Raw genomic sequence first — 23,504 nt, forward strand, 5'->3', positions numbered from 1 at the left:
AAAACTCAATTGGAAACTTATCGGCAGCCATTCCCTCCCTGGATTCGAATTGTGATGGGTGCGCCCTTACCTCTTCTGCCCTGGATCAGCAACCCCTATGCCCCTACAACCTCCGCTCCCTAGTAAGCAAGCCTGGTTCCTCGATTGCCGTAGGGGGCATTGACCCAGCCTCATCTCAGAGTCTGCCAAGGAAAAAAAGGGGTAGGAAATCTAAGCTCTCTGAAGCCAAAGTCCAGGCTATCTTCGATGTGGCAGACGGGAAACAACTCTCCATAACTGGGGCACTTAGAGCAGTGCAAAGCCCCACACCTGTTTTCTAAATGATCATTACATCCTGGAATTGTAGGGGTTTAGCCAGTAAACCCAAAAAACTGGCCCTTAGGGAGCTAGTGTTGAACTCCAAAGCTGACGTTCTCCTTCTTCAGGAGACTTTGGGGAAAGGGGAGGACATTGAATCAATGCTTAATGCTCTCCTTCCAGGATGGTCCTTTATAGCAATGGATTCCGACGGCCACTCTGGAGGCTTGGCTGTGGGAATCAGAGAAAGTAAAATTAGGATCTGGAACCGGTGGGGAATGAAGCAGGTGTTGGGGATAGAATGCCAGTCCACTGAATTCGAATCTCCTTTAACAATCATCAATATTTATGGGCCGTGCCAAGGAAGGATTCCATTCTGGAACAATTTGATGGGAACCTCGTTTATGAAGAATAACTTCCTGGTGATGGGAGGAGATCTAAATTTCTCTCTAGGAAGAGCGGAAGCTTGGGGCCCTGCTGCAAGAGAGGATCCGCAATCAGAATTTTTTATGGATCTTTTAGCCTCAAATAATCTTATTGAAGCTAATCTCATCAAGTTGAAACCAACATGGAGGAACAGAAGAGTAGGAGCTGCCAGAGTGGCGAAGAGATTAGATCGTTTCCTAATTAATGAGGCTTTATCAGATGCAATTCCTTTATTCAGGCAATGGGTAGAAGAAGGGGGCCCTTCGGATCATTTTCCGATTTATCTTGAGCTATCCAAAGGCCCCTCAAAACCTCCAGCTCCTTTCAAATTCAACGCCACTTGGCTTCAAGAAGATTCCTACACTAAACTGTTCCAAGAAACATGGACACATACAGCCAGAGGATCTCAAGAGAATAAAGGTTTTCTTCTTATGGAAAACCTTAAAAGACTGAAAAAGGCAACTATTTCGTGGGCTAAGGATAGGAAACTTAAGCAGAATGAAGACCTATCCAAGATATCAGAGGAACTCCAATCTCTCGAATGCATAGAGGCAGATGGATATGCGACCCAGGAATCAAAGGAGAAAATTGTTGCACTGGAAAAGCACAAGAATCAAATTCTGCTGGCAAGAGAGGAAGAATGGAGGCTCAAGAGCAGGGCAATCTGGCTCAAAGCAGGGGATGATAACACCAGTTTTTTCCATAATTATGCAAAAGGAAGGAAGAGTGCAAACACCATTTGGCAATTAAAGTCGGAAGATGGAAGGGAGGCTAAGACTTTTGAAGCGCTATCATCTCTCGGGGTAAACCACTTCCAATCTTTATTCAAAGACAATGGAGAGATCACCATAGCGGAAGTCATTCAAACAGCGCAATGTTTCCACAGCTATGTGGAGGAGGAAGATGCAGATTCTCTAATGGAGCCGGTAACGAAGGAAGAAGTGGAAAGTGTCATAAAATCCATGGCAAAAGAGAAAAGCCCCGGGCCGGACGGTTGGACGGTAGAGCTTTTCTTACATTTCTTTGAGCAGATAGGAGACGAAATATCAGATGTTGTGGAGGAATCAAGACAAAAGGGAGAAATTTACAGTCCTTTTAATACAACTTTTATTGCTCTCATTCCAAAAAAGGAAGCTCCGGAATCTTTTGAGGACTTTAGACCCATCTCCCTTTGTAACAGTATTTATAAAATTATTGCAAAAGTGATAGCTCTCAGGATCAAACCAATTCTATCAAGGCATATATCTCCTGAACAATTTGGGTTTCTGAATGGGAGACAAATTCATGAAGCAATAGGAGTGGCGCAGGAGGTCCTTCATAGTGTAAAGATGAAAAACAAGAAGGGAGCTGTAATAAAAATTGATTTATCTAAGGCCTATGACCGGATAAACTGGACATATATTCGCTTGCTCCTAACGCACCTAGGATTCAAAGTGGATTTCATCAGATGGGTTATGGGATGCATCACGGATGTCAGTTATGCATTACTCATAAATGGAGCTGCTACCCCTTTCTTCAAAGGACAAAAAGGACTGAGGCAAGGCTGCCCCTTATCCCCCCTGCTGTTCCTTTTGGTAGCTGAAGGTCTAAGCCAGCTGATTCATAAAAGCAGAAGGGAAGGTAAGATAAAAGGTATTGAGGTAGCTGTAAACCTATTCATATCCCATCTTCTCTTTGTAGACGATATTCTGGTTTTTACTAGTGGATCCACAAATGATTTAAAGGAGCTTAAAAATATCTTTGACCTCTTTTTGAAAGCTACCGGAATGCAGATAAACCCCAGGAAATCACAAATCATCATGGAAGGGCTAAGTAGACAGGAAAAGGAACATTTCAGCTTGTATTTTCCATATGAAATGTGCAATATGGCATCCCCATTCAAGTACCTGGGTTTCTGGTTGAAGCCAAACAATTATAGGAAGGAGGACTGGTCTTGGCTAATTGCAAAAATTGAAGCCAGAATCAGACACTGGAGCTTCAAATGGCTTTCCAGAGCAGGGAGATTGACCCTGATTAAATCAGTGTTACTAGCCATTCCAGTATATTGGGCAGCTTTAACTTGGGTCCCAAAAGGTGTGCTGGAGAAAATTCGAAGGATCTGTAGCAGATTCTTGTGGGCAGGATCCAAAGAATCCTCGGTTCTCCCCTGGGTTGCATGGGAGAAAGTGGCGAGACCAAAAGACTGGGGCGGTTGGGGGATAAAAAATTTACCCGATTTCAGACTTTCTTTGTCGGCAAAATCAGGGTGGCGCCTCATTAAGATGGAAAATCTCTGGACCAGAACAGTTAAAAGGAAATATATAGATCCAACTCCTTTGGAAGTCTGGATCAGGAACCCAGTCAAGAGCCATAAGAATGTGTCGGTAATTTGGAAAGCAACTCTGGAGTCTTTTAAAGTAATTGAACAAGGCCTAGCTTGGAAAATCGGGAATGGAGAAAAGGTTAAGATAGGAAAGGACCCTTGGGTTGGCTGTTCAGAAAGGTTTGCCCTTAACCCTGAACTGATTCAGCAGTTAGAGGATAAAGGGCTTCTCTATCTTAGCCAAGTGGCAAATCCGGGACTTTCATCCATCTGGGGTCAAGCGTGGAAGAATGGTGAAGAGTTGGATCTGGAGCAAAGATGGTGGAACGAATGGAGTACCTTTACTCAAGATCTCTCCAGAACAAATGTCTGGTTGAATGATAGACAGGATGAGTTAATTTGGACCCATGCAGACACTGGGGAATATGCTCCAAAGAATGGGTATAGTTTCCTTATGTCAAGAAAAGGATGGGAGAATCCTGAGTGGTGGTCAAAACATCTATGGAAACTTAAGAGCCCCCCAAAGTCAAAAATCCTGTTCTGGTGTATACTTAAAAGCAGAATTCCAACTTGGGACTACTTGCAGACAAGATTCATGTACGGGCCTGGGAGGTGCACACTGTGTAAATCAGAAGCTGAGACAATAAACCATCTCTTTTTAAAATGCTCAGAAGCCATTAAAATTTGGGGTGAGGTAGGGAACCTCATGAACAAAAAGTTAGAATGGGACGGACATACTGTGCAAGATGCTTGGCAAAAATGGTGGGACTCCCATCCCAATGGGAACCTGCGCAATCTCCCCCTCATCATCAGTTGGGGTATTTGGATAAGTAGGAACAGAAGTATCTTTCAGGATAAGGAAACTCCTATTTCAATCACCGCAAGCCAGAGTACTGCCATCTACTCTAGCATCCCCGAGCCTAAGGAAGCCCATGCCCAAAGAATCATCCCAGAAATGCAGATCACAGAAGGAATCCCCTGTGCTTTCTTCGACGGCGCTTCACAGAACAATAAAGCCGGAGCAGGTTTAGTCATCAATGAATCCCCTTTATCTGTTCTAAAAGCATCGGTGGGACTTGGATCTGGCTCTAACAACTATGCTGAACTTATGGCCTTGAAATTCCTCATCTGTTGGCTCATTCAAAGGCGTACCCTCACAATTCAAATTTTTGGAGACTCCCAAATAGTGATCAGATGGGTAAATGGACAAAGTACGTGCAGAAACCAACTTCTAAAACAAATCTTGGGAGAAGTTCAGAGATTAAAATCATATTTTAATAGCTTCACCCTTCGCCACATTTTCAGGGAAAGAAATGAATCAGCAGACCAGCTTTCTAAAGATGGTCTTCAACAGGATTTGGGTAGCTGGGTGATCGTAGAAGAAGAACAAGGTCAAATTAGAAGATCGGTACAGCCGCCATACCATCAGCCTCCCTGACTCTCGAGCTGTTTCTTGTTTCATTACACTGCTCCAAAATTCTGTAATTCCACATAAACAAAACAGCTTTTGGTAGAACTGCTTATAAAACTTCCATACCAGGTGTCGGGCCAGCTGAGGAGGCCCGGCATGCTGTGGATATATTTTCTGTTATAATTTTTGTGCAAACAGTCCCGTGTTTTTGCAGTATATGAATGGCACCTCTTTTCAGAGGTATCAGTACAGAATCAGCAGCTTACTAAGAAACAGCTGAGGTACAAGTCAGCAGTTTTCTTTGTAAAACAGGTTTCGGTAATCCCTCTGACGGATCAGTGATGCTCAGCATTTTCAATGTAAACTTTTTATAAATCTTAATAAAAAGTTTTCGCTTTTTCCTTTGGAAAAAAAAATAATCTAACTAAAGATAACAAGTAATTAGTAAGGACAAGGAGAATTGTTTAAATAACGGCCCAATTATATTCTCTAACATGATGCACATGAATTATATGAATCCTCTCACAATGGTAAATTCTTGGACATGTATCGATGCCATTTTTGTGGTAAGGGGTAAGAAATGGTTGGTAGGGGAAACGTCTTAAGTGTAGGGGTTTGGGATTGAGATTTCACATGAATGGAGCAACCATGAAAAAATTCTTCGTGTAGTGAAGTTGCAACCCTAACTGAATTTCCATCAAGGAATGAGTGCCATTTCCCTCTAGGATTTACAACTCCATTTCCATAGAGGTATAAATGTATTGCTTTCCATAATTAGTTTGAATTGTATATTTTGGCTAACTTGTGTTGATTTGTGGTAGCATCGGATTTGCTCTAGCCATGAAAATTGGTGGAGAGGATAAAGCACATGAGATCTCCAATACTCATAAATGGTTTGGGGAAATTCCACCCGGTTAGAGAGATATTAAAATAATTAATATTTTTAATTGAGTTCCTAAGTCTAAACTTAGGAAAATTAAAATATTAATGGGTATAAATATAAAACTCGGTGAGCTTGTTCTAAATGACATGGATCAAGCCAAATCTAATCTTAGCCGTTGATTAGGGACTTAATCACAGTCGTTGAAGAATCAACAGGAAAATATAAGAGGAGGCTTAAGGGTCAGTTGGAGATACACCAATATTGATCAGTTAGTTTGATTTTCTGGAGCGGGGCTTGGTGAGAAAATTCGAACAAGTGATTTGTTGCAGCAAGGGGCAGTACATAACAGAGAGGCATAGATGGTTCCAGAGGGTTAGCGTAGTGACTGAAGAGGTTGATGCAAAGGTAGTCAGAGCTATGCAGAGGAAGCAAGAGCCATGTAGAGGTAGCTAGAGACTGCGCAGAGGCTGAGGGGCTTGTGTGGGTGACACAGAAGGCCAGAGAGATGACATAGAGAGGTAGAAGGCTAATGCAGAGGGTTCTAGAGCTACACTGAGGCTAGTAGGGCTGAATCAGAGCCTTGGAGAAGCATCGAAAGGATTTTCGTGGGGTAGACTTGCTGAATATCTGTCTCCGATAAGAAGTATTACTGTCATGTAAAAATCTCTATTGGGTGAACTAGTTTGGCACCCTAGTTGTGCTCAAGAAATCTGCATAATAATAAAACCCTCATAACTGTTGCACCGATTTTCCTACATTGGGTTTTTCCGGGGACGATTGTCCAAAAATAATGGTGTCCCTTGTGTGTTTGTCTAGTATTTCAGTTGTTGATTTGTATATGAGTTAAGGCTGCATTTGTGTTTATTTTCAATATTTATATGTATAAATAACTTGTTAATGGAATAAACAATTTGGTGAAATAAATCAGATAATGTAGTAGGAATTTATGACGTGTCAAACTTAGAAATTTCAACATGGTATCAAAGCATTGCAGATCACAGGATAATTGAAGGCATTAGCAATATTAGAAATTTGCAGCTGTCCTGAGAGACAGAGCTGCTCCTAAGCAGAACGCAATAGAGAAGGAGTGACGCAAAGGGCATGCATCATCATTTTGAGCTAGAGAGAGGGCCAGCGTAGAGGCGGAAAGAGGCAGAAGAGGCTCACGAAGAGCCAAGTCATCCTACTCATCTAGGTAGGCTTGATGCAGTTAACCATAAGAGTGATTCAGCCTTTGTCGAGATTGCGCAGAGCTGGAAGGCTCAATTTCTTCAGCTGTCGAAGCCTAGGGAGCTGTGGGAAGATTGTGGAGCTGGTGGGGTGTTGTTTCTGTCAGAGCAGAACAGTACCTAATGGGATATAATCAAGGTAGAGGGAGTCACTACCTTGACGAATTTCTAGCCAAGAAATCCAGATCCGAGTTGTAGTTGCAAAGAGGATTGGAGAGGAGCTGTTTGGCATTTAGCAGGAAGATTTCTGGTAGGGAAATCAAGACTTAGAGGGAGATTTCTAGGAGGGAAGTAAAATCTCAGAGGGAGTCCAAAAGAGGAGTGGAGATGGTGGTAAACGGACTAAGGGACCAGGATAGGTTGGATGGGGCTTCCAACTTTGTCATCTAGAAGGCCAAGATCCTGTTAGTCCTAGATAGACATCGCATCAAGGGCTTCGCCTTGAGAACCGTGGCTATCCCAGAAGACCTAGCTAATAATGAGAAGTATGAGGATGAAATGGCGAAGGAAAAGTGCATAATCCTTGATGGGGTCAAGGATCATGTTGTAATGTGGGATACTTTGACGACATTGTATTAGGGTACTTCCATGCAACAGAAGATGCTATTAGAGAATTAGTTGTGATCGTATCTGATGTAGAAGAGTAGATAGATCTATACCTCGTCAGATTGCAGGAGATTTGGGACCAACTTACATCCATAGGGGCCACGCCAGATCAGGAGTTCATGGTGAGGACCGCCCTAAATGCAGTCTCTGAGGAGTGGGAGACATTTGTCCAAGGCGTTTTGGGCAGAGCTACTCTTCTAGGATGGGAAGAGATACAGGCAGCTCTTCGCTAAGAAGAGATCAGACAATTGACCAAGGCGGGGAGTAGCAGCAAAGGAGGTCGAATCAAGAAATAAGAGGAGGAGGATGTGGCTCTGGCATCTGTGAGACAATAGGGGAAGAGGAAGAAGAAGGACATCTCCAAGGTAAAGTGATTCCATTGTGGGGAGCTGAGTCATTATGCAGTCGAGTGCCCAGGAAGAAGAATAAGGGAGAGTCTTCTGACTCCAAGGCAACTATGGCTAAGGCTGAGAAAGAAGTCGAGACTGATGATGACTGTGCCATGCACCTCTAGAGAAGAGGTGGGGAGACATCGATTTGTAGTTAGGAGGACTACAGAAGATGAGGGGCAGGATCCTTGAGGTGCCCAAACTCTTGGATCATATCTATCTACGGGAGCCCTGAATGATAGTAGCAGGATGACGGATGTCGGGAAGAAGAAAGATGCGATGGAGCAACAAGGCAGTACTAGAGTGCAGAGGTCTATTGCAGCTTAGTGGGGTTTGCATCAGTGCGAGAGGTACAAAGGTGGTTGTAGCAATGCAGAGAGGCACAAAGGTTGTCGCAGTAGTGTGAGAGGCACAAAGGTGTTTGCAGCATCGCAAAGGTGACAGAGGGAGCACATATAGAAGCAGAGGTAGCTTCAGCATCAGGAGGCTTACGAAATGACAAGGATGTCAGTAGTTGGGTAGACCAGTTACTTACTTCTCAATAATTGAGTTGTAGTGTAGCAGTTAGCAGTGGTAGTCCTATGGGTAGCATGTTGAGAGGGAGCTACAGTACAGATGTAGCAATGGGAGTGGAAGAGCCATGGGTAGCAGCAGTATAGGAAGCAATAGTACAGTGGATGTTGGGCAACAGGGCAAGCATCAGCAAAGGTATCGGTGCAGAAGGATCAGTGTGATGTTCAGTGATGGAGCATTACTAGAGCACATTCCTCGCTAAGAGGGAGTGTTGATTTGTGGTAGCATCAAATGTTCTCTAGCCATGAAAATTGGTGGAGAGTCTAAAGCACATGAGATATCCAAGACCCAGAAATGGTTTGGGGAAATTCCACCCGGTTAGAGAGATATTAAAACAATTAATATTTTTAATGGAGTTCTTAAGTCTAAACTTAGGAAAATTAAAATATTAATGGGTATTAATATAAAACTGGGTAAGAATGTTCTAAATGACATGGATCAAGCCAAATCTAATCTTAGTCATTGATTAGGGACTTAATCTTGGCTGTTGAAGACTCATCGGGAAAAGTATAAGAAGAGGCTTGAGGGTCAGTTGGAGATACACCAATATTGATCAGTCAGTTCGATTTTCTAGAGCAGGGCTTGGTGAGAAAATTCGAACAAGTGATTTGTTGCAGCGAGGGGCAGTGAGTACATAGCAAAGAGGTAGAGATAGTGCCATATTTTCAGCGTAGTGACTGAAGAGGCTGACACAGAGGCAGACAGAGCTACGCAGAGGTAGCAGGAGCCACACAGGGGTAACTAGAGACTACGCAGAGGTTGAGGGGCCTGCGTAGGTAACACAGAATTCCAGAGAGCTAATGCAGAGAGGCAAAAGGTTGACACAGAGGGTTCTAGAGCTACACTGAGGCTAGCAAGGATGAAGCAAAGCCTTGGAGAAGCGCCGAAAGGATTTTCATGGGGAAGACTTGCTGAATATCTGTCTCCGAGAAGAGGTATTACTGTTGTGTAAAAATATCTTTTGGGTGAGCCAAATTGGCACCCTAGTTGTACTCAAGAAATCTGCATAATGATAAAACCCTCAGAACTTCTGCACCAGTTTTCTCGCATTGGGTTTTTCCAGGGACGATTTTCGAAAAATAACAGTGTTCCTTGTGTGTTTGTATAGTATTTCAGTTGTTGATCTGTATATGAGTTAAGGCTGCATTTGTGTATATTTTCAGTATTTATATGTATAAATAACTTGTTAATGGAATAAACAAGTAGGTAAAATAAACCAGATAATGCAGTAGGAATTTTTGACATGTCAAACTTATAAATTTCAACAACTTATAGGGAAGTCAATGAGGTATTTGGGAAGGGGTGGAAGTCTTATCTGTTTCTTATCCTTTTTCACTTCTTTGGTATTATCAACGGGTCTTTCCCCTTTTCTTACTTGGTGATCCCTGCTTTCAGCCATGGCTCCTTTCTGTAGATAACAATTGTACCTCTCATCTATCACCAATGACTCTGGTTCTATCTCTCTCTCTTGGATTTTCTATATTGCAGGTGTGTTGTTATTTATGTTATTTCTGTAAGCTATTTTTTTGGTTTTGGGTGGGAAATTCGTGGTTGGGGGAATTAATGTTGTTCCTCTCTCACTTTTGCAACTGGTTGTTTCAGAACCCTTCCTAGTTGCTCCCTATGTTTGTTAATTCTCTTCTCCTAGCTTCCATAAAATGTGGCACCCCCTAGCTACAACACAACCCTAGGTTATACTTGGCCTAGCTTATGACTTGTGCATTAAACTACTTTTTCCTCCATGCCTTGTTAGTGGGCTTGTGTTAGAAGGGGGTTCGCTTACTATCAAGAGTGGGCCTGCTAGGGTCATACATGCATGCACCATCGGATAAAATATTTTTCCTTGCGATATCGAGACCTCATGCTAGTTCACATATAGGAAGAAATCACATGTGAAGAGGGGGGAAGCTTCCTCTCAAAGGAATCCACTCTCAGATAAGGAAGTTCTTATGAATTGGGCTGATTGGACCCTAGACATAGGGCACGCGAGGGGTTGGTTCAACAAATGCATGCAGACTATGGATCTTTACTAACAGGTGAGGTTTCTATTAGGGCAGACACTTTTAAACTGACATGAAAATCACATGGACATCCATTATTTCCTTGAACACCTGCACAAGAACTTTAGGGATATAGATCGAAGGATGGAGAAGATTGAACATCATCTTGGCATTCCTTAAGTGACTAGAAGGGCATCAGAGGATCCCAAAGCACCCATCCAGGTTTTAGACTCGGATTTGGATCCCTTAACTTAAGTGTGGAATGGTTATGGTTTTTTATCTTCCATTTACAATTACTTTTGTATAAGGCTACTTAGGCCATTGTTTTAATTCTACTTTGGTTAATTTTGTTTCTTTTAGTACATAGTAGTCCCTCTCCTCCTGAAAAAGAGTCTATTTTTGGATATGGTTCAATCTCCTATGTGAGAGACTAACTTGACTTTTGTAATCCACTCTATAAATCCCAGTGTTTGGAGTTAATATAATTCATCTCGCAAAAAAAAGGTATGAAAATCTAGATAAGATTATGTTATAGCTTTTCAAAAATTCTTCGACTCAATAGTACGATTAAATTTTTTATTATATCGCCTGTGGAAATTAAATTTAGATGAAAAAAAGAACAAGCATTCTTCTCAAACACTTTAAAATAAATCTAACTGAAAAATATATAATTTATATTTACATCACATGATTTATTAATATTTAAAAATGTGTGATATATCAAATATCATATTTAAATCATTTAATATAAATATAAATTTGAAATTTGAAATTTCTTTGTTTCTTTTTTTTCCATAGAAAAACACCTGTAATTTTATTCATCATGAAAGAAAGAACAAAATTACATTATGCATATGCTGAAAGCATTCTGGTAGATTTGCCTCATGGCAATTGAGCTAATGAGAGAGAAATATTGGAAGTTAAGTATGATAATAATCACTAAACTTCTTTTTTTTGACTTTCTATTTTTGCACATTCTACCATACCTCTAAGTTTGGTTCAACGTGAACCATTGTCGGTTCTCTTCCTAATTCCTTTGGTGGGGATTCTTTATCTGAGTTTGAACTTATCAAAAACATGTGCTCTTTTTGTGCTCCCCATCCCAATTTTTTTGTATGTGGCTCATCGTTCTACGGTTCTAATTGAGGGGCTCTCATGAGATTTGATGCCATTCTACAAGTGAGATATATTTACATTATGGTCTTGTGCATCCACTTTTGCTTGATTTGGAGGGTTCTCCATGGTTTCTTTTAATTCTTCTTTAGAGAAATTGGGATCTGAGGGTTGTCATCCTTTTGATTTATGGGCCTAACCTTTTTTCTTTTTTGGGGACTATTTTTCTTTTGGACATATGTTTTGCAAATGGCTTGTTTGGAAGCATATACAACATCAAAATGTTGTGTTCTCATAATATAATTATTGGTTCCACTGAATGTTTTTATGTTTCAATTGAATGTGATCACGTAAACCTTTACTAAGGTCTAATTCTACATGGATTATAATAAAGGCAAATAGACCTTTTTATGTTCTTCTAAGATCCATCTTTATGAATTTTCCAAGAGTGTTTCCAATTTCCTCTAAAACCTTACGATTCCAGAAAGGGAGGGGTAGATTTGGTAGCCACACCCATACCAACTTTGTTGAGACCACCATTTTAGTGGAATCAAAATATGGAAACCAAGGGGTGATGAAGAGCCCAACTCTTCCCCAAAACTAGGGCCCCTCATGTAGGACTTTCTCCAATTCATCTTGATTATCAAATTAGTCAATTAAAAAAACCTTTAGAGCATAAATAAATATCACATTTTGGGGTCTAGGAAGAAAAGACCCATTGATCTGAAGCATTATATTTAGGCCAGAAGCCATTGAATCTACATATTACAACCTTGGATTGAAGAGCAGAAAAGAGGTGGTTTACCTCAGGGAGGTTGACCTCCATAGAAGGTGCTTGTTTCATTTGTTCAACAATATAGGGTCTTGGGTTATTTTGAGGCTAATATGTAGTGGAGGAGACCTTTCCATGCACCACATCCTTGTAAAAGGTTGATCTATTTGATATCCTAGGTCCCTAAGATCCTCCACACAGCCTCAGATTCAAGACTATGGTTGAGTTCCTTGTAATGCAGTAGTCTTTAATATGGGAAGTGTCTTGAAGCAACTTCCCTTTGATTCTTTACAGAGATGCCCCACCTATTCTCTATGCATTGCTTCAAGTTATTAAGTGATTCTGAGCTCCTCGTCCAGAAAAGGGAGGACTTCTCACTTATGTTCTTAATGAAAATTTTAAAAATATTATAACCTATCTCTCTTTGTAGTTCATTCTACTAAGACCTGTTGAGCAGTGCACCTCCTCGGGTTGTGTTTCCCTCATGGCTATGCTAGCAAATGAGCCCCCGCTGGAAGGGGAGGGTATGAGAAATACAACCCTGTTGGGCTTGCCCAACGTCTGCCTTAAATCTATCATTTTGCCTGAGATAAAGATAATAGAAGCCTTTTTCAAGCCTTGTTCCATTAATTCATTTTCACAATGAACCCTATCGAGGGAGGATTCTACAGGGTTGTGCATTTGCTTGCCTTCATGGGCCATAGGTGGTGTGTAGTAGGGGCTCAACCATTGCACAAATGACATGACTAAAGACACCCTTCAATCATCTCCCTAAAGGTAACTAAATTCTATATCTCCATACCATGGCACACCTGCTATGAATGTCTTGAATGCTTGACCTGCGGTAGCGCAAGTTAAAGAACTGCAGATGAGCCGAACCCTAATCCATCACGCAAATTCCATCTTTCCCCAATTTTCCACCTATTGTCGACCTGTAATTTATTATATATAAAAAATCATCCATTTTTTTATATCCCCTTCTTCCAATTAAAATATTTTTTTTGCAACATCTCACACACATCATAATGTATATATACTTAATAACCCATGCACACACCATGCATCTACAACTAATGAATGCAAGTGATTGCTTAGAGTTAACAAGATGCCAACACTTGGATGTTAATACTAACACACAACATATTAAGAAAATAAATAGTTACATCATCAATGGTTCTAAAACAATTAAACTATCATTCTTATACTTGAAATGTAGTTTTATTGGTACTACCTAATACTAATCATAACCTATGATAAATAAGATAAAATAGTGGTTCTTATTTTTTTCTTTCTCATCCCATTATAAGGATTATAAAACACATTTACACATTAATCCAAAAATTGCTTTTTATATATATTATTTTTTATTTATTTATATAATTATATCAAGAGGCACATTATATAGCTTAGTGTGAGAGTGATATGTGATTCATTGGTGTATATATATATATATAAGAAAGAGAAGATAAGATAATATTTAGTTAAACTTTGTTTTTATATATATATATAAGAAAGAGAAGATAAGATAATATTTAGTTAAACTTTGTTTTTCAGTGTAGATTTGGCACATATATTTCTAAAATTAAAAAAATTAATATATTTAGTTAATAAGAGAAGATAAGTTAATATTTAGTTAAACTTTCATTTTGGAGTGTAGAACCTGAAGAACGGTTTACACCTCAAGGGATTTTATCCCTATCAGTGCATGATACATCCAGAGTTAGATGAATCTAGGTTGTTTTATATTTATATTTTTATTTTATACAGTTTAAATGGAACATGTGCTTCCTCGTGAAAGGTCATACGGTCAAATCCAAAGGAAAGAGACTTTGTAAATTTTAGTATCCAAATCGCTACACAAAAACATGTCCTTTGTCTTGTAAACAAGGGGTCTCATATACCTATTTGGCGTCTAGCTTGGTTGCAACCTTAAAATTAGATTTATTTATTTTTTCCAAGGAAAAAATCATAATTTTATTAATGAAAACAAAATTACATGTTGCATTTGCTAAGAAACATAGCATCATCAAGTCCATGACTGATGATAATCAGAAACATACAAAAATCAAACTAATATACAAATGAGGAGAAAAGTTAGGTTTTTCTCCCTTTCTTTTTCTCTACCTTGCACCATTCCCCTTGAGACGGAAGAGACAAGAGCGAGTTGATTTCCAACTTCTAGTCTTGCTTTGTCCTTGTCTAAATCTGAATTGTCTGATGTATGTATACATTTGTTCCCACTGGTATCCTTTGCTTCTGGTATGTTTGCTGGTTGTACCAGATTGTTCTGTGGTTCAGTTGGGTCTTGTGAGGTTTCCCCCTGTGTTTCTAGTACATGTGTTGTCTAGTTGTTCCCATTGGGTGAGGGTTCCTCCTCTGCTTCGTCCTCCTCCTCTTCAGACTCAAGTGGGGGGAATTTCCAACCTTTGGGTTGTTTCCCATTCTTCTTCTTTCTTCGGGTGTCTTTCTTGGCTTCAGGACACATATTTTGAAGATGCCCTGTTTGCCTGCAAATTCTACATCTGAAAGTTGTGTTCTCATAATCTAAAAGTTGTGTCCAATTCCATTGGTTGTGGATCAGTTGTATGCGATCTGGTAAGCCTTTGCTGAGATCTACTTCCACACATATTCATGCGAATGTGAAGACCCTTTCCTCCAATCTTTGGGTATCTGTCTTGATGTATTTCCCAATGATGTTCCCTATACCTACTAGGACACGATTGTCCCAGAAATGTAGAGGGAGATTGTGCAGCTGGACCCAAATCAACATTATGGTAACAACCATGGTGTTTGCATCAAATTCTGGAAACCAAGGTGTGATGAAAAGGCCCGTCGATCCCCAGAACCATGGTCCTTCCTGTAGGATAATGTCTCTTGCATCCGATGTTGGGAATTTTACAATGAAGAACCCTTTGGAGCAGAGGTGTATTTCACAATGTACTGTCCAATTGGTGAAAATCCAATGAAAAAGATCTACTAGTTTTGGCCAGAAACAGTTGAAACGAAAAATAATGGCTTGTGATTCAAATGTAGCACAATGCTCATCTGTTTCTAGATTGTCTATATTTAGTTCTGGAGTGTAGTTCAGTTGCTCCACTATGTATGGACTAGGGGAAGTACCTACTTGTTTTGTTGGTTCTAAATATGTGTTTTTCCTTGTAGGATGTTCTTGAAGGAGAGTCCTCCATTTATATGCTTTTGTTTTGTTTCTGTGCTTTTCGATGTATTGCTCCCATAACCTCCTCCTGCATTATTTATTTTACTGGAGGCCGCAACACCACCTCTTAGTCTCAAGTTGAGGGTTATGGAGGATGTTGATAGGATATGATAATCCTTCAAGGATCGATTATCCTGCAATGTTCTGCCCCCAAATATCAAATTCTGCATATGAGCAGGGTATCCAACATTTTGTGTGATGTTGTGCTTCAATTGCATCACTCTGTCTATTATATTCACCCAGACTAATAAAGAGTTTCCGACAGGGGTTTTAGAAAGATTTGAAATCGAAGAGGGTTTACCAGATTCCAGAAGCCAATGTCCATTTTGTTGCCAAGAGGCCGCTTTGTTATAGATATCCCATATGGCGTTGAGCTCAGTATGACACAATTGTTGGAGTGGATCGAAACAGGGGCCACCCCATCATAGCCAAATCTCTGTGCTTGATCTAGATCTAGCTTGGGAGAGCGAATGATGGTGTGGAGATCTAGGAATGGAAGGCATTTATCCTGTTTGACTTTAGAGCCAATAATTTTTGTGCCTGGAGTACCCAATTCTAATATTCTCCCATCCAACTCTATGGCATCACGCTAGTTTGGTTGTAACGAAAGTCTCGCCTCCACACCAGTGCCAAAATACCAGTATCTCCTCATATCTGAGCGACACGAAGTTTATACGCTCATGTTCTCGGCGCCAAAAGTGATACGATGACTGTAGAGGGGTCCCAGGGAGCTAAACCAGTGTATAGCATGGGCTCCATACAGGGTGTGCCATCTCCTATGGGCTTGAGTAGAATGATGAAATGTATGCGTTAGAACGATTTCGTTTTTGTTGCCTCGAGTGTGGAATCTGCCACAGGGCCATGGTCTCCTTTTTTTGTAACTCTAGGTCCCCTGCGATCTAGAATCCGGGTTGACCACGCCAATTTGGAGGTTCGGCATATGCCACCCAAAGTTTTGAGCCTTCCGGAGACCAGGTGCCTCGGATCCTTGGGTGCCATGTGAGCCATACAAGAGACTAATCATGGCAGCTGATCCAAATCCCACATACCCACACAGTGAAACCCTAACTCTGACTGGCTCCATTTCTATTGTGTTCTATCATTCTTGTGTTACCTTACGTGTGACTAACAATCAGATTATTATTATTATAATGATGATTAAAATGGTATATTGGAATTTAAGAAGGTAAGATATTTTTTAGAATTCTTTTTATTTCTATACTCGAAAAGCATTAAGAAAAGTGTGCAAAGATCACTATAGTTTTGTCAATTTAAAAGGTTAAAAATGTTGGTATCGTGACAAATGTTTTGAAATTTATATTTAATGTGAGTATAAGTTGAACGAATGGTAAATTCTTTCATCCTATGGTGTTTTGGGACTAGCCAATGCCCAATTTCAATGTGAAGCGTAGAGAGACAATTTTGATATTCAAGATTTAGGTTGATCACCTTCTTATAATATTTTAGTTTCATTTGTCCCTCTAGCTCTTTATCTCCTTTACAATTTCTCCTTAAATTTTGATATAATATTTTTTTAAATATTATCGTTATTCTGCAAATTGATCTCCTCCTTTATCGTACAATCGTCAAGCCAAGACTGGACATCCTTATGTTGTCCCTACTTGAGTTGGAGGTGGTGGTTTTGGCTAGAGTTAGAAGCAATTTTAGGAAACCTCGTATCTTTCATGTTGTTTAACTTTTTCGTAGACATAAGGTACATAGTCATAACCATGCTTTCAATGAGGGAACGACTTGTCTTTGGACCTATTCTATCTTCTTCCATAACTCTTTGGAAATATGTACTTACAAACTTCACAACCATATAAAATGAACACAAACTAAAAAAAGAGTGTTTCTAATCCCATATCGAATGATTTACTTACTAACTTACAGTTATTGTGTTGAAAGGCACTCTATAGCCCAATATGGGGGAAATACGTGATTGTATGTCAACATTTTTAAATATAGGCTCTATTTTAATCAAGTTGTTTAATTTTTTAATTTTATCTTTCAATTTTATTACATTTTTATATCTCTATTAATATAATTAATTTTTTAATAGCTTGATTTTAGTAATTTAATTTTTTTCCTTTCACTTAAAATTATTCTTTCTATTTTATCTTAAAAAAATATTATAACTTTCTTAATAAATAATTATGTTATTTTTTTAGCAATTTAACATTATATTTAATAATCCAATCTCTCTTTATTTCTCTTTTCATTAATCATATTTAATAACCCAAGGATTCCCTCTAAATAATAATATTATTAAATAATGTATATTCAGTGACTTTTTTTTCCCGAGGAAATATCCGGGTAAATCCACCCAAACGGATCACATCCCGCCAGCTTATTAGCAGAGCCTAACCCCGATGGCGTTGATGAGAATATACCAATGACCTTCGATTAGTGAGGTGCTTTAGTGCTGGGAACTTAACCAATTGAGATAACCCTCGGGGCTATATAGATTTAATGACTTAGTCTCCCCAATAATGATATTATTAATTGTTAGAAACCTTGATCAATACTTGGGGGGGGGGGGTGAATCAGTATTGTGCCTTATGATCACTTTTTACCACTTTTGATCTTTTCTCTTCAAACCCTCATTCATTCACTTATTATAAACACAACACATAAGTAGATCTATGCATAACATGAACCATAGCAACATATTAAAGCACATATCCATCAAACCATATAACCATAAGCAGTTAAACATCAAACAAAAATAAGAACATCAATGCAAATAACCATGAGGAACAACAATCACAACACATCAATCATACACATGAGGACAATCGATGTAAGGTGGAAATCATAAGGGTAAAAACCACCGTCGACAGATAGTCTTTGTCATTGTCTCTTCTATTATGCACAAATGCTTTACATTTTATTCACTAGCCACAACTTGCTAATCATGCAAGTCGCTTCTTGCTCTAGACAAAAACCATGAAGAACTTTACAGGCCACCACCTGTTGGAATCCATTACTCCCTTGAATTTGCAGGCCATTACATGCTAGGAGACACTAATCCAAATAAGCTTTGCCTGACCACCACTGCACTATCCAGCCACCACTCCACGTTCTCAGGCCATGACCTCAAAGATACCACTACACCCCGAATTCACAAGCCACCACTTTCTAACAAAAGGACCCAACCCTCAACAAATCTCATGGATCTCATTTCATCTATTTTAAAACTATGGCCCAAGTACTCTGCATAAAAAAAATCAGCGAGCCTCCTTTCATCAATTTTCACACTAGACTCACACTGACTCTATGCTCAACATCCAACATTGGATACAAGCTATCTCTCTCACCACAATCATACACCCAACATCAAAAAACAACCCTCAATACATGAGCAACATACTCAAACAACAACCTCTCAACTACAGCCAACATCACACATACAAACTATGGTTCTAATACAATATGCCATAACAAGGCTCTCTCATACAACTGACTCAAAACTCCTCACTACAAAATACAAATTATGTAAATAAAACTTAGCAGTAACATGTGCCCAAATAAATTAGCATTGGTCACACTAAAGACACAATAAAACAACCATAAAAATGTCTTTGCCCCTACAAACACAAAACACTAGTCTCATGACCAAATAATTGCACAATGTTATGTCCTCATTCATCAATCGTTGTGCCTCTGCTACAACAAAGCCAATATTTCTCTAAACTCTAATCTGGAGATATATGTTACTCAACAACTTTTACTACAACATGCTCTGAACTATATCTTATCCATCAAGCTCTGATCCAAACATTTTGCATCTAATTTACTTCTCCTACAGCCTCTACAACTCTGTCATCATCTTCTGACCAATCTTCGCCTATGCATCACAAAATCTATCACTATGTTGGCTTCTCCATGCATCACAAAATCTATCGTTGTGTTGACTTCTCCATGCATCACAAAATCTATCACTGTGTTGACTTCTTCATGCATCATTCTAGTCTCTAATATCTGCCATTTACTTTTGTGAAATTACCTTCCTCAGGAGTTTGACGTGGAGCTTCTACATCAACCTTTGCAAGTCATTGGGTACAGTCTCTAACCCCAAATTGGTAGATTTTCTCTTTTATTTAAACATATCAATCCATATTCTCCATTACTCACTTGATCAATCACTCACACTTAAAACACTTATTCCATCAATATAAGCTTCCACTCAAAACCATGAACAATTACCCTAGTTTCTTCCACTGGAATGCACTAGGAATCTGGAAAAATCCACCTACAGGAGGTAACACATGTTTCTTCTTCATGAAATGAGTTATTAACATTGTTTGTGCCTCTAGAGGAATGTGTTACCCATTCTATTAAAAATGGTTGTTCCACATGTAGCCCGCGTTACCCTGTACAAGTGTTTCTTCATGCTTAAAACCTCCTCTACAAGTGTCTCCAAGAGTTGGAACACCTCATACAACATCTCCAAACCTTGCCAAACTTCCTCCAACTCCTCTGCAACATAAAAAACACCATCAAAATAGGATTAGCATGCCAAATACATCTGCATCATGTCAGGATCATGGAGGCTTAGTTGGAAAACCTCCTCAACATGGATCAACATATTTGTATCAAGTTAACACCTCTGCATTAGAGCAATGATATCTCAACTCTAGTTGACCACAATTGAAGAGGACTACAATCATCAGGTTGACATTAATGCTATGAAAAACAACACTAAGTCCCTGTTAACATCAATGCTAACATGATCCCTCTTTGGCATTGATGTCAACCTCAACTTGATCTCCAAACTCTGAGGTTGATCTCCAAACACTCCAAATTCTTCCACCCTTTGATATCAATGGAAAACGGTAATGCCAACACTGAAGAAAAATGCTAACATGTGTGAGGGGATGAGAGAATTACTCCCCCTGAAATACTCAACATCATGCTAAATATAGGTATGATATAAATTGATCCTTGGATAAGCAATATAAGCATGTAAGACAAAAAACTAGTTGTCAACATGTCTCTATCCAACTCCATGCCATCAAACCATGCTTATGACACTCACAGTGCTTGCTTATGTTGTTGAACTAAACATGCTCCCCCTGAACATATAATGGTGTTGAAACCATTATCTCCATAGTGATGAATATCGACATAAGCTATTTCCAGTGCCTCCTTGCCACATACAGGAGGCTACTTCACTTGGACCATGGACTATGACCCACAGATATGCAATAAAAGTATAGGGTTTCATAGGCCCATTACATGGCTACAAGAGAGATAATACATGGTTGTACAAAAACATCAATAAGCCCATACATGGTTGAACATATCTCAGGACTCTCTTTAATGCATGCTTTGAGACCAGGACCAATGAACCAATTAGACCAAATGGTGAATACAACAAAGTTACACGGTTGATCTTACTCACATGAGAGCATACATGGTTGATATATATTGACTAATACAAAGCATGCCAAAATGTATACATGATTGAAATATGCATTCACACCTATGCATGCCTATCAGATGTTGTTGAACCAATGTGTAAAAAAAATGCATGTACATGGGCCATTTCAACCATAATATCAAAGGACATATAGAAACATATCACTGAAAATATTTCCTTCCTCTACACGTGGTTGAATCAATGAACTCCTTCTAAGCATGGTTGGTACACATACTTTTCAACCAACTTGTCAAAGTAAACAAGTACATACATATGGCTAAAAAATTACCCTTTCACTCATGAGAACATATGTAAAGATGCTACAAGTAAATGAGTGAAAGAAATGAAGAGAATGACAAATAATCCATTCAAACCTCCATACCATGCATAGCTCCCCTTGAGCTCATAATACCTCCAATGATCCCACATACTTGAATATTCAATGAAGCTCATAAACTCATCATATGTTTCTATTACTCATCTTTGTCAACTCATCATGTTGTCATATGCTACTACCATACCCTCACCCTAAGGATATGCACCTCTCATATGCTTCTACAATCTTTTTCCAAATATGCATGATGTATCAAAAGATTGCAGTGAGGCTAGTTCCTCTACTTGGAATCTGAATAAGATCTACTTCCCCTGAGTGGACTATTTGCTTGCGAACCACCAGGTAAAATATTAGGAACAATTTGTCCTACTTTGTAATCCTTTCGAGATACACTAGAGTTAGATATTTGCAACTAATATTTTATCTTCCAAACTTTAGTAGGCTAAGATCTAATAGGAGTCTCTTTTATTCTCCGCATTTTCTTTGTCTTCAATGGTTAGGATGCACTTTCTGTATGCTTTAATTTGCTAGATTTGCAAGCTAATGCCTTGTGGCCAAGGTTACCACACTTGAAACATTAAACATTAGAATAAACTCTACCCTGGAACAACAATAAATACTTTATCAATCTTTGTTTCCTTGCAAAGTACTTGCATTCCATTGCTATATGTCCAAAACCATCACAAGAAAAATAATAACCATAATATAACTTTGATACCTTGTATTGCATATCCACGTACTGTGAGGGGGATATGATATTGACTGCTTCTTTTCACCTCTTGAGTGTTGTTGCATTCTACCATTGTGCTTTCCTTATCTTTGATTTCGTTGAAAGGTGCTTCTCTTCCTTGACTTTCCTTATTGTTGTTGCTTTTCATGACTTCCTTTGGCTACTCTTCTAGTAGGCACATGATTGTCCACTCTTTCTTCTTTTCCTTTCATGGAGCATGCTTCTTCTTGAAAGCCCAAACCAATCTTGATGAGAGGGGATCTTTGACTATTGAGAATCTCATCCAATATTTTGGTACTCATCTCCAACTTCTAATATTGAGATAGCTGATTATTTTCCTTTTCAAGATCACATCTCAAAGAGGTTATTTTTGCTTCCAATTTTGCACAATATATTGCTTGCTCCTTCAACTTTGCCAATACTTCATTTTTGTTGATGATCCTTTCTTATTGTCCCTCTAGATCAATGCTTGATCCATCATTATTTTCATTGGTGCTTTCATCTTCCTCTTGTCAATCATTGCTAATTTCATCTTCTTCTTGTGAGGAGACTTGATTTGCCACTACAATAAGTGCAGAATCCTTTGCATTATTTTCGTCATCAACATGTGAGTGGCTGGGTCCTTCAACCTTCTTAGATACTTGCAAAACTTCACTACAATGCATACTTTACATTTTTCCAGCATCTCTTTTGCAGTCTCACATTGTCTCACATAAAGATTGCTAGATCTTGAAAGCCCACACAAAATAATCTCTTTAGCCATATCATTAAATTCATCTTTCATTCCATATTCTATTAACAACAAAATATTTTCATCAAGAGACAACAAGTATGCATCTAACTTCACTTTCCATATTGCAAATTTACATATATGAAGAATTGGAACTCCTTGTTGGTCCATTTCGAAAAAAAATGCAAAATTCTCACCTAATATACCCATATCTACTCTCCAGTGATTAAGCTGCAATAAAGAGCCCCACTCTGATACCACTTCTTAGAAACCTTGAGAAATACTAAGAGGGGGGGTTTGGGGGGGGGGGGGTGCGGTGAATCAATATTGCGACTTAAGATCACTTTTTACCACTCTTTATCTTTTCTCTTCAAACCCTCTTTCATTCACTTATTAGCAACACCACAAATAAGCAAATATATGCATAACATGAACCTTAACAACATATTAAAGCACATATCCATCAAACCATATAACCATAAGCAACTAAACATCGAACAACCATAAGAACAACAATGCAAATAACCATGAGCAACAACAATCATAACACATCAAGCATACACATGAGGACACTAGATGTAAGGTGGAAACCACAAGGGTAAAAAGTGTTGGTAAATAGTCTTTGTCGTTATCTCTTCTATTATGTAAAAATGCTTTACATATGATTCATTTTCCACCACCAGTGTGCAAGCCACAACTTGCTAATTATTCGAGCTGCTACTTTCTCTAGACAACAACCATGAAGAAATTTGCAGGGCACCACCTACTGGAAGCCACCACTCCCTCAACTTTGCAGACCACTACATGTTGCAAGCCACTACTCCTAATAAGCCTTACTTAGCCACCACTAGACTATCTAGCCACCACTAGACGGAAGCCACCACTCCCATGTTCTTAGGCCACCACCTCAAGGATGCCACTACACCTTGAATTCAAAAGCCACCACTTGCTCACTAAAGGCCCCAACCCCCAGAACATCTCATGGACCTCATTTCATCTATTTTCAAACTATGGCCCAAGTACTTTTCTTACAAAAAACCAATGAGTTTCCATTCATTAATTTTTAC

At 39.1% G+C, this 23,504-nt stretch overlaps 1 protein-coding gene across 1 annotated transcript in view; it reads left to right on the forward strand.

Moving 5' to 3' along the window:
- Positions 1 to 497: 497 nt before the first annotated feature.
- LOC149145620 (uncharacterized) overlaps positions 498 to 23,504 on the forward strand; it is a 72,284-nt gene continuing 49,277 nt past the window's right edge. Inside the window, exons 1-2 of the mRNA XM_089452508.1 lie at positions 498 to 4,433; positions 4,635 to 4,754. Of these exons, the coding sequence (XP_089308634.1) occupies positions 498 to 4,433; positions 4,635 to 4,754 (4,056 nt within the window). The remainder of the gene's footprint in view (positions 4,434 to 4,634; positions 4,755 to 23,504) is intronic.

The sequence above is a fragment of the Pinus tabuliformis genome, chromosome X, assembly GCF_031772625.1.
Source record: "Pinus tabuliformis cultivar Carrire ecotype Pingquan chromosome X, CPIR1, whole genome shotgun sequence".
NCBI classification, from domain to species: domain Eukaryota; kingdom Viridiplantae; phylum Streptophyta; class Pinopsida; order Pinales; family Pinaceae; genus Pinus; species Pinus tabuliformis.